The sequence below is a fragment of the Hermetia illucens genome, chromosome 1 (genome assembly GCF_905115235.1).
Source record: "Hermetia illucens chromosome 1, iHerIll2.2.curated.20191125, whole genome shotgun sequence".
Classification (NCBI taxonomy): domain Eukaryota; kingdom Metazoa; phylum Arthropoda; class Insecta; order Diptera; family Stratiomyidae; genus Hermetia; species Hermetia illucens.
In genome coordinates, this window is record NC_051849.1 from 56,888,089 (window position 1) to 56,900,479 (window position 12,391).

Below are 12,391 nucleotides of genomic sequence, written 5' to 3' on the forward strand. Positions count from 1 at the left end.
ATGTTTAAAGCAACAACATCAAACTTTCGTATAACTCTCAAAAATCAATAAAAATTGATCTCATTAGTCATACAACCCGTGCCCCACTCCCCGTTCTGACTTTTTCCAGGCTCTGCTTCCAATTGCCTCGGTCAATGAACTGTGTTCCTTCAACGATGTGCAATTTCCATAGAATTAATCCTACTTTTTTTCATTCGACTACGTTTATCGTTTTGTCCGAGGAATACTATAACAACTAAAGTGAGGTTGTGCGATGGTCGAATCCCATCCTGAGTGGTCGGAGGCGATCGAGAGGGAACAGCTATCCCAACGGCCTAAATAGCTGGCGGAGACCCGCCCACAAATATTGAAGCTCTGTCAACACATGCAGCATAACTTCCTTTCTTAAAATGCCCGCCACTCAGTTACTTGATGTCATAGCGGAACGCTAGTGGTCTCGTTCAAGAGGGGATACTGTAAAGTTTTGTCCCGACACGGTTCAGTCGCCATCATGCGTTCGAATAGTGAGGAGCGTGCCTTTGCCGTTGAGGTTTACTTTTCAAGCGGATATTCGGTTATTGCAACACAGCGTGCATTTCGGAATCGCTTTAATTTAGCCCCGTTGGCTCCCGTCCCAAACCGCAAATCAATTGTTACATGGTTCACTACATTCAGACAAACTGCAAGTGCGACAAGGAAGAACTGGAGTCCCTCGCCCCGTTAGATCACCTGAGAACATTGAAGCAGTGAGAGCGTCAATGTTGCGATCGCCACGGCGCGTTCTGCGCGCAAACACGCATCTGCCCTTGGACTATCCGATCGTTCTGTGAAAAGAATTCTTTGTGATGATCTTCATTTTCATCCCTATAAGACGTGACTTCAATTCTCGGATGAACGCATGTGAGCTTCTTCTTGATGTCGTTCCCGAGGGTGCTATTGTTTTTTTTAGCGATGAAGCCCATTTTCATTTGTGTGGGTCGGTTAACAAACAAAACATGCGCTACTGGGCTGACACCAACCCTCGAGAATTGCATCAAAAGCCTTTGCATTCACCCAAAGTTACAGTGTGGTGTGCAACTTCCTCAGCTGGAATTATTGGTCCCTGGTTTTTTGAGGAAAATGAGGTTACAGTGTCAGTGAATTCGGACCGGTATGTAAACATGCTACAGAATTTTTTTTTCCCACGGCTAGAAAATTTGAATTTGGGGGACACTTGGTTCCAACAAGACGGTGCAACAGCACACACTTCAAGAGCATCGATGGCTGTTTTGAGGGAACACTTTCCAGAGCGCCTTATCTCAATTAGAGGCGATTTGGAATGGCCGGCACGCTCTCCCGATCTGTCCCCTTGTGATTTTTTTCTGTGGGGTTTTTTGAAATCCCGTGTTTATGTGAACCGTCCAAGAACCCTACAAGATTTGAAGACCAACATCCAAGAAGAAATTGCCAACATAACACCTGCTATGCTAACCAGAGTCATGACAAACGCCAGAAATCGGTTTACGCAATGTATGGAGAATGCGGGACGTCACCTAACAGATTTGATCTTCAAAACAATGTAAATAAAAACTTTAGACATGTACCTACATTATAAAAAATAAATAAATATTTTCCGATGCATACAATAGTTTTTATTGAGTTTTGAAAAAAGGAAGTTATGCTGCCGCACCTTGTACAGGTGCCTTTAGGTGCCTTTTCTGGTGCCTGGCTCTGCACGGGATCCTGAAAATTCCACAAACGAGAGCTTTCGGACAAGCTTACCGAAAAAACATCACGCGAGCTAAACTGGGAAGTGAAAATAAAAAAAAATAGAAGTGAAAAAGGAAACCGTCAAATCATAACGAATTTATCTGAAATTAATGTTCTTAGTATATTCAAACCAAAACTTAAATGAGAATTATAAATAATGTGAAATAATAAATAATTATATGAAACCATAAAGGATAAAGTAATATCGAAAGAAACAAAAAATAGTCGAAGGAAAATATGAAGAAAATAACCAAACAAGAAATCAAAATGAAACTGCCTGACTTTTGGTAAGTTCTCGCCCCGAGCTCCATTGGATCAATTTTCCAAAAGTGTCAATTTTACACAGTTGTGTCTTTATCCTAAAAATAAACACGAAGTTGCTTCTTCTCTTTGTTAGAATTTCAGCTAAACATTAGGAATTAAAGAAAATGAGTTCAGGTGACACTAACACCTGGTATAAATCGTTATATAACTCACCGAACACCATCCAATCATGCACTCCTTTTTTTGCATCTCCCGCTGACGTTGACTCGGTTGTAAAGCCTTTTTAAGCTCTTCCGCAATCAAAACATTGTTGGCAAATTGTTTTGAAAAATGAAAGTTAGCAACCTCTTGCTCCCAAGGCGGTTCCAGCGTTCAACACAACTTTTTTCTCATAAATTTCCGATAATTATGTGAAAAAGAACCGAATCCTGCCCTTTGAGAATTTTATGGCTAAAAATATGTAGCAAAATTTTAAAAAGTCACTATCACAAGGTAAACTGAAATGTCCATCCATAATCCCCGAACAATGAATATTCTCATGGGCGACGTATCATCTATTCTCCAAAACTTTGAAGAGAATTTGTAGAACTGCATTCTACGCTGAAGCCAGCATTCTTCTACTCTCGAGGTGATTATTGATTCTCCCTAGAATATTTCGCAATCTTATTATCAAGCCGGGCTCCACTTCATCCGTAATACAAAGCGAGCCTCTTTCTTCAGCGGCAAAAACTGATTTCCTTCTGCCCATCTAATCAGCCAGTCTCGGTCTCGCTAGTTCCTGCTCTTGCCGAACCCTACCTTAAACTTCAAAATTCGAAATTAGTGCACCAAAAACAACAACTACACCCTATTGCATTGTATTATGCAGCATTCATTACAAGCACAGGCCAATCAACAATAGATAATATGGGCAAGTTTTTGTGGATCCATTCGAACATTATTAAAAAATAAAATTTGGAATTTTCAGGGGGGTAATTGGAAAAGCTAAGGGGTGTAAAAATGGGAGAAGAAAGGCGATATTACAAATTATTGAATGCATTCTCTTGTCAAAGAGACCTTGGAAAAAGCGAAATATCACCCCTGTCCCCTTTTTGCTTGTTTGATTTAGATAGCTTAGGGTTGGAGCTTCCAGAGTTTTGCATCCTTGCTTCTTGGTTTAGATTCAGCGGGGCTTCTGATATTATCCTTTATAGCTATACCTTGTACTTCTAGGATAAACTTCAAGGAAGGTTTCCGCCAAATTTCTGGAATATAGTGATGTGCTATTATTAACTTTACTTGAGCAGATATTGGAGCCTATTTTGAAGTCTAGATTTCGTGTAGATGTAGGTTGGTTTTTTTCAGACCTGCAGCTAGATAGGTTCTAAGAACCAGACTTGTTCCATTCTTTGTGGTACACATTTTGAACCTCGTAGGGTCATTCTTCGTATTATAACCAATATTACTGCAAAATTTCATGATTCTAGAATGAACTTAAGGAAGATTGTGCAGCAAATTACTAAGAATTATAGCAACGTATTAAAATATAATTAAAAATATTATTAACTTTATTTGAACAGACGTCTGCATGCAAGGTATTTCGGAGCCTAAGCACTGTATAGTGGGAGTTTCGCAATTTTTTTCAGATTTTTTGGTTGAGGAGGTTTCGAGAATAGAAGAAATGACCACTTTTCAGCCCGCTTCCACGTAGAACGATGAATCTTACTGCATGCGTAGACATTCAGAGTTCCCACCCTCTTATCAAATTTGGTGCCGATCAGTATAATCGTTTCGTGAGGGTAAATCGATTTTAATAAGGTTTTGTTTTACATAAAAACTTAAAAATGGAAGTGATTGGTGTAGGTATTCGTTTGTGATCGATGGACTCCGAAACTCTTCAAACCGGTTGCCATGAGAATTAGCAGATATATGTATTTTTTAACGGAGAAAGTTGTGACGCTATACAAGTTGCCGTGAATCGTTACCATTCATGCAATCCCTATGAATATTGGTAAAGATTAAATTTTCAATCCCATCCTCATAGGGCGTGAAAAGTTTATGCAGAAGAAGGAGAAGGGCGGCCCCTCAGTCCTGATAAAAGCTCGTGGCCACTTCGCAAAAAGCGAGTTTTTAAGGTTTTGTGTAAAACAGAACCTTATATTAAAATGTGTAAAACAGAACCTTATTAAAAAATTATTATTAAAATTAAAATGTCTGTCTGCCTGTCTGTCTGTCACAACTTATATCTCAGAAACAGTTACCCCTGTTGATACGAAAGTTAATAGGCAGGTGAAACCTGCAAGTCCCACCCTGACGTTGTTTGAGGATCCCATACATGCAAAAGCGGGTGTAACATTTTTTCCACCGATTGTACTCATGTAGAATATCAAATGAAAATGCTTAGTTTTGATATTTGTTGGGAAGGGGAGGAGTACGTTCTCAGAAAATACTCAACCCAAATATCTGAATAAAATACGGCGGTCCATGCACATTGTATGTATGCTTCAAAATACTCTCCACACCGATACTTGTTTAAATAAAGTTGGTAATAGTATACTACCGTACTTAATATAAGTATGGAAACTCCCCTTAACTTTACCTTAGAATCATCAACTTTTGGAGTAATATAGACCATAGTATAGAACGTAATACTACCAAGTTTAGTGGACATCGCACTATTACTGAAAGAGTTATAATAGGTAAAAATTGTCGCTTTTGTGCAAATTTCTTGCATTCTATGACTTTGAATGTCAGTATCATACTAAAATGAATGCTCTGACAAACTAAATGGGTAAACATTACGAACTAGGTACAAATGGGCGCCCCGAATTGGGACTACTTTCATGTTGAAATGGTAGGGTTTAACTTTGAACCCTCCCTCCAGACGGAAAGGAGAGGATGAACGGAGGAAGCAGAAGATCTTCTCTCTTAAAGCCCCACAGCGCTTGAAATGGGCCGTATTTTAATATCATTATAGTAAAGTTTGATTTGTCAGCGCCAACCCAACGTACGCAGGAAGAAGGGCCCCCATTTCAAACATCATCAAAGAATTGTGGCGTTCATTCCCCTTGAAAGGTTATGGTGCCCCAAAAAGGGGCTATTTTCGTAACAGTAATAAGCCTGTTGGAAGAACATTCACCGCGGCAATGTGCAAGGGAGTTACAGAAGGTGCCACTCCGTGCTGGAACTACTCAAAAATGCAGACAGTATATTTAGAAATACGAGAAATCGAAAATCCGAAGTTTTTCCAAAGAATGAATACAGAATATAAACATTTCTATAAAATATAATATGCCATTCTAAATTTAAACATTTTGCAAAAGCTAAACTTCCATATTTTTCGAAAAGTAGTGATTCGTCGATCTTCAAAATCATACTATCTACTAAAAGAGAATCAATCTAATTAGTTATATAGCTTCTAGACATCTTCAATTTCTGAAAATTAATGATTTTAGAGATGAATTCATTCTTTTTTTAATTTATTCTGAAATAGAATCGAACGACATTTATCAGAAATTTTTAAAACTCAGCCACTTTGAAGTGCAAAAATCATCTATTTAAGATTTTGGATATAAGATTGCCGAAATTGCGTTCGAATTTTCAATTAATAACAATAAAACACAATATAATATGCAGCGAAATATTAAGGAGTAGAAGAAGGGAAGCAGTAGATATATCTCTTCGAAAATGTATCTTAATCTGTAAGTAATGTAGACGCCAGCCACCACCATCGTGAAAACTCTTTGTGTAAAAAAATACACTGCTGAGTTATTGTTTATGTCACAGGCATTAATACAATATTTTCAATGGGAACATTGAGAAATATATCTAATGAACACAAAATATAACTATATATTCAAAGAACTTTTGCTAAAAGCGAATAATAAACAATTTTTGCTAAAAATAATTCTTTGATGAAAAATTCTCAATCTGATACATTCTACGTGAAAATAATGTTTTCTTTGGTTGATTTCTTTCTTTTTGGCACAGTTTTTCGCACACATAGAATAATAATACACAAATTTATGTGGTGCTGACGGAGGTGCTACATCCTCCAAGTGTAAAAAAAACTATATCTCATGTTTTTAACCTATTAATTTGTGTGAATATCGTTTTGATTACAACATTGTGAGTGTGAAACTATTTTCAACTGAAATATATCTAGATACCTAGTGGCATATATGTATTTTTAGATAGTGATAGGTGTAACAGCACGCCTGTATAGTTCATACCCTAATTGAATTTTTCTCCGAATTTTCTTTGCCTAATTGCTTTTTTCAATTATTTTCAGGATGGCCACTTCAACGCGAGAAAGACGGGAAGAATACTCATCAAATATTGTTCGCACATTAAGCCCGACACGACCCCTTTCGCCTGGCAGCAATATGTCCGACATCGACAATAAGCTGGGTGAGTCATTGTTCTAATTATATGCAGGAAAAAGAGAAAAGGAAAATCTTTTAAATCTTAGTCACACTTCAAGTAATTCAATTTTCAATGAAGGAAGATCACACACCCAAAATCCATCGTGTGTACAAAGCGATGAGCCCGCATAACAATTTGTCTCAAAATACGACCGTTGGGAGAATTGTAATTCAAGGCTTTAATATAATTAGTTTATAAAAGCTAGTCCCAATAATTTAATTTTGTACTTTAAGGTTCTTCACTTTACAATGCCTCTAAATTTTTACTGACCTTGCTATCATATTTACCGATTCATCCACCTTGGTGTACATTGTAACTGCTAGAAATGTAAATATGTATTCCGTAAATGCAAAAGCTGCTGAATATTTGATTTGTCCTGAATTAATTAATTAACTTTTGGATTCAGATTATTGATTTACTTACTCTTACCTTCTCAATACTTCAGGAGACACAGATTTAATCAAAGATTTGTGATGATAGAAGTTGAATTTTCAATCCCAGGTGTAGAAGGAAAGGAAGAGGACCACCCTCTCCAACCCAGTTAAAAATTCAACTTTCATCTTTGTTACTACAACCACCATATTCAAGTTGGCAGTAACAAAGAGACAAAAAGAAGAACATTGCAAAAATACTACGCCGGATATACACTGCAAACTTACGACCAATGGTTACCTATGCTATGGTATCTTGGGCGAACAGAACTAATCTAAACACAATAGCCAAGAAGTTATACAAATTACGAAACTTGCTTATATGTATATTGCTGGGACCATTAGAACCTGCTCAATGGCATCTGGGGCAGTCCCTGAGGGTTTAATCCTCGTCACCTTCACATACAGGTGCAGGGGAATGAGGCAATCTTCAGAATACCCTAGGGTATCAGTAGGGGGAGGGGCTGCCTAAATCAAGGTAGATGGATAGGTATCACTCGCCGCTACAAGGAGCTGTGGCACGCCGTTTGATGCCACAAACTCCTAAATCCATGCCTGTAGTTATAAGAGTAAGGAGGTAGAGTCCAGTCGGCTCAGATTTTCAGATCCAACCCGTAACATTCACGAAGGAAAGCACCTCTCCCACTTTGCAATCAGAGATCTCTCTAAGGTCCTCAAAAAATTGTTTACCTACGGTCCATCGCCTGGCTCCAACTAGAGCTGGGCAATCACAAAGGAAAGGAAGCCTGATGGTTTCCCCCTCTTCTTCGTAGTTTCGGTTTCATATAGACCAGTGCCCCGTGCAGACCACTGTAATCTTCTATGCATTTACACGCATCTGACACAAGAGCTCTCGCGATCGGGTTTTATTATAGGCGGGCATAGGTGGTGAGCCTTTGCCATATGAGGTCCATGTATACTAAGTAGTGTGAGTAGATTCCATCGTTGGCGAACGGGACGCAGACTGTACCCGCCGAAGGACTGCCAAGAGCAGAGCCAGCACTTCCGTTTAGAATACACTCGCACAATCTTTGAGACCGCAGTAAATTCCCACACCGACTCCATAGACCATCTTTGATCCGTCGGTGAAGAATACTGTGTCATAGCCTAGCAATATGCCGCCGGTCTTCCACTCTGCTTTGGTTACAAAGTTTCTCGTGAATTTTGGTTTGCGTGTGGCATAGTCGGTGGGGAATGCTCAGATTTCCCCAGGTACTTCTTCTAGGATGTTGCTACGGCCATAGAGCTCTGCTGTCCAGCATTTGTACTCACGTAGTCAGACAGCACTGCACGCTGCAACGTATTTAATGTAGAGATTTAGCAACAGGAAATGCTGGAGCACAATGAGCACATCTGCCGATCAGAACTACAGAGCTCCAATAGCACTTGCACACGCGGTTCTTTGGGTCTTATTAAGCTTCGTTTTACTGTACTTTTTTCAAAGCCTTCCACCATACAATAGAGTCGTTCGATAGGATGGGACGTACTCCTCAGCCGGAGACCCCATTTCTTTGCTAAGGTTCTCTTGAAGGCATAGACAGCTATACAGGTCTTCTTATTCCTCAATTCGGGTGCAGGATTGCACCCAGATTCTTTACATTTGAGGAAAGAACAAATCTTCGTCCATTCAGCCGTGGGAGGTGGGACTCGGTTACCTTGGTTTGGTGATCAGCAGCATCAGTTCCATCATTTTGGTTGGATTTACGCCACATATTACGGCCAACAGGCACACTTAATAGAGGAAGACATCGCTGGTACAAATATCACCTTCACCCCGCTCCTAAGCAATATTCGTAAAATTTCTTCCATGGCTATGGACCAGAGCGGCGGAGATATGGCGCCACACTGGGGCGTGCCTCTGCTCACAGTTCTAATTCGATTGGATTATCCTGGTTTTTAACGTGGATATTATCCAATGCGTATGATACTCCTTCAATCCAATACTGGTCAAGGCGTCCTCTATAGCCAGGAAGGCAGCTAGAGTATACTATTTGTACTGCAGTGAAATCTCAACCCCCCTCAGCACTTACCTCGTGGAGAGCGATTTCTATTGACTTGCCTTTGAGGCAGGCGTGGTGCGATTTAGATAAAGGCCCTCTCTCCATAATTGCCCTTAAGTGGATATCCAGGACGCGCTTTAGGATCTTAAATACAAAAGTGGTGAGGCTAATTGGTCGAAAGCCCTTCACGGGCTCATGGCCGCGCCAGCCCGCTTTCGGTATGAAAACCGCGCGTCTCCAAGACTGGTACGTATTCCAAAGAGATAAAGATCCGATAAATTAACTGGCCAAAGCCTACTCCTTTCTACTGGCCGCAGGACTGACAAAGTTATAAGGCTGCCCTTATATTTCTGATACAAGAAGAAGATACAATCAGTTTAACAAAATTCGTGGTGCTGAATCCGTATTATTATTATTTTGTTAAGGGAAAGTCGCACCGCGTCCTTGAAGAACTATTGTGCCCCTTTTACTGGTTATAGTGTACCTGTTGATCATAGTATCTCAAGCAGGCCAGTAACCGTTAGGAACTTTAGTATGTTCCCCACTTCCAGAAGTTTCAGCTTTGCATCTGGTATTAAGTGTTCTCCCAGATGTATCGACCTACTTTGCACAAGTGCTGGACACTGTCCCAGGACGTGCATAGAGGTTTCGTCCTCCTCCTCACAGAACCTGCAGGCAGTGTCCGTAGATATCCCTAGCTTCCCTAGGTGGTAGTTCAGCCGACAATGACCAGTGAGAATTCCCACTATGATTCGGAGGTTCTTTTTGGTGTGGTTTAAGCAATCCTTTGTGCGCATGGGTTCGTATCCCCCAATAAGCACCCTGGACTGCTCCATCCCTGGTAGGCCCGCCCAATATAGTTCCCTCAACCGTTTTTCTTCGTTTCTTAGATTCATAGCCATGAAACCGTTTCCGATTCCACAGAAGGGTTCTGGCCCGTATAAAGGCATCCCTGCTCCCTTCTTGGCTAGTTCATCCGCTGCCTCATTGCCTTCCAGCCCAGCGTGGCCTGGAACCCAAAGTATCTAGACCTTGTTGGACGAGCCGAGTGTATTCAGTCTCTCAAGGCATTCCCATACCAGTTTAGAGTTCACCTGGTTGGACTTAAGTGCCTTGATCGCTGCTTGGCTATCGGTGAGAATAGCTATGTTCTGCCCCCTGTAGTTCCTTTGCAGATTAAAGGAGGCACATTTGTCTATGGCGTAAATTTCCGCCTGGAATATGCTAGTGTACCTGCCCATTGGCTCAAAGTACATTTTCCTTGGACCAATGACACCGGCACCCGCTCCCTCTGCTGTGAGGGATCCGTCAGTGTACCAAGTAATCAGTTGCTGGTTTAAGCCGTATGTCGCAGCCACGCTTTCCCAGTTTGTCTTGTTACTCCAACGTGTTTCAAACTTCTTATCGAAGTGAAACCTCGTTGTCATGTTGTCCCTCGGTATCAGTAATTCGGGATACCGCCTAGAAAGGATATCAATCTTCCTTCGATTTAGGCAGCTCCCCACCTCACTCATGCTACCGGCCATCCTGAATATTGATCTCCTTGCCTGCATCTGTATGTGCAGATGGAGAGGGGTTAATCCCAGAAGGACCTCCAGGGATGCCGTTGGGCATGTCCTCATTGCCCCACTGATGCACACGCAAGCCAGCCTTTGGAGCTTATGTAATTCCCTGGCTTGTGTGCTGAGTTGGGTTCTTTCTGCCCAGATTACCGCTCCATAGGTAATCATTGGTCTTACTATTGCAGTATATATCCAAAGTAGTATCTTCGGGCTACAACCCCATTTTTTTCCTGCTATGGATCTGCAAGTCATCAGAGCCCTCGTGGCTTTCCGACAAGTGTTTCCGACATGTGTCTTCCAGAGTAATTTTTGGTCTAGCGTGATTCCCAAGTATTTGACCTCTGTTTCTCGTTTCACCTCCATATCATGTAATGTTATGGCTTTCAGGTGATCCAGCTTACGCCTCCTAGTGAATGGTACTATGGTGGTTTTGGTTGGGTTGATCCGCAGTCCCACCTTCCTGCACCAGGCACTAGTAACCCTTAATCCAGTTTGGATTCTATCACATAGGGTATCTTCATATTTGCCCCTACAGATTAGAACAATGTCGTCCGCGTAGCCCTGGACTTGTATTCCAGTATTAGTTAACACGTCCAGGAGTTCATCCACTACCATACTCCACATCAGCGGCGATAGTACTCCGCCCTGTGGACAGCCTTGAGTGGTGTTCATGATAATAGAATTTGTACCTGTTTGTACCTCTATTTGTCTGCTTTCTAGCATTTTGCCCATCCAGAGTGCCAGGGTGTTTCCCACTCCTTTGCGGCTCAGGGCATCCTGTATCTCTGTGTGCGATGTGTTGTCGAATGCTCCTTCGATATCCAAAAACGCGCACAGTGCAATTTCTTTTGTTTCAATGGCGTCCCGTAGTACCTCTGTCAGCTGATACAGAGCAGTTTCAGTTGACCTTCCTGCCCGGTAAGCGTGTTGACAGTGATGTAAGGGACTACGCTTTAGAACGTTAGTTCTAATATAGTTGTCTATGACCTTCTCCACCGTTTTGAGTACGAACGATGTTAGGCAGATTGGTCTGAAAGATTTAGGGTGAAAAGGATCCTTTTTACCCGCCTTCGGAATAAAGACCACTTTTGCCCGTCTCCATGCCCTTGGTATGTAACCCAGTGCTATGCTCCCCCTTACCACCCTCAGAAGAGACTCTAGGATAATTCCTAGGCCTCTCTGGATAAGTGCAGGGAAAATGCCATCTGCTCCGGGAGATTTCATTGGTTGAAAGGTTCTCACTGCCCATCTTAGCCTAGCTTCTGAGCATACCTCTTTTGCTAGTTTCCAGCTCTCTTTCCTTCCCCTTTTATTCGTTGTTGGGGTGTCAGGCAGATTATTGTCGCCTGCCGCCGAGGGGTAGGACCCCGGGAAATGAGTTCTGAGAAGCAGGTGTACCCTGTCCTCCTCATTCTCGGTGAATGTCCCATCTTCCTTTTTCAAGCAGACAGAGGATATTCTCCCGTCTTTGGCTACAGCCTTGTACAGCCTAGTTGCTTCTGTGATCTGTTCAATCCCTTCACAGAATTCCCTAAAGCTGTTCCGTTTCGCTTCCCTGATGGCGTTGCTATACGCAGTCAGTGCATTTTTATACCTCCGCCAGTCCCCGGTTCGTTTTGCCCGGTTAAAGAGTTTTCGTACCTCCGTTCTCATTCTGGCTAAGTTTCTGTTCCACCATGGTACATCCCTTGATGACTTGACTGTCTTGGCCGGACAGCTGGCCTCATATGCGTCAATGACGATTGTGTTGAGGTCTTCCACAACCGTTTCTAATTCTAATTCGCTCCTGATGTCACCGCTCCCTTGAAGGTGGGCAATGTTGTTGCTCAGGTGCATTGTGTAGGATTCCCAATCCGTTCTCTTGGGATTCCTTATTATTCTTTTTATTTCGGAGTTACCCTCAATGTCGAATCTGATTATCCTGTGATCAGACATTGAGGGTTCGTCCGACACCCTCCAATTCCTGACCATCCCATTCATTAGGGTATTTCCTAGAGTTATA

General features: G+C 41.7%; 1 protein-coding gene across 3 annotated transcripts in view; it reads left to right on the top strand.

The window, feature by feature from the left end:
• The window catches only part of LOC119656755 (leucine-rich repeat extensin-like protein 5), a 106,645-nt gene that overhangs the window by 58,878 nt on the left and 35,376 nt on the right, over positions 1-12,391 (top strand). For all 3 annotated transcript variants that reach the window (XM_038063326.1, XM_038063335.1, XM_038063345.1), the window contains one exon: positions 6,263-6,381. In XM_038063326.1, coding sequence (XP_037919254.1) covers positions 6,264-6,381 — 118 coding nt within the window. In that variant the 5' untranslated portion in view covers position 6,263. The remainder of the gene's footprint in view (positions 1-6,262; positions 6,382-12,391) is intronic.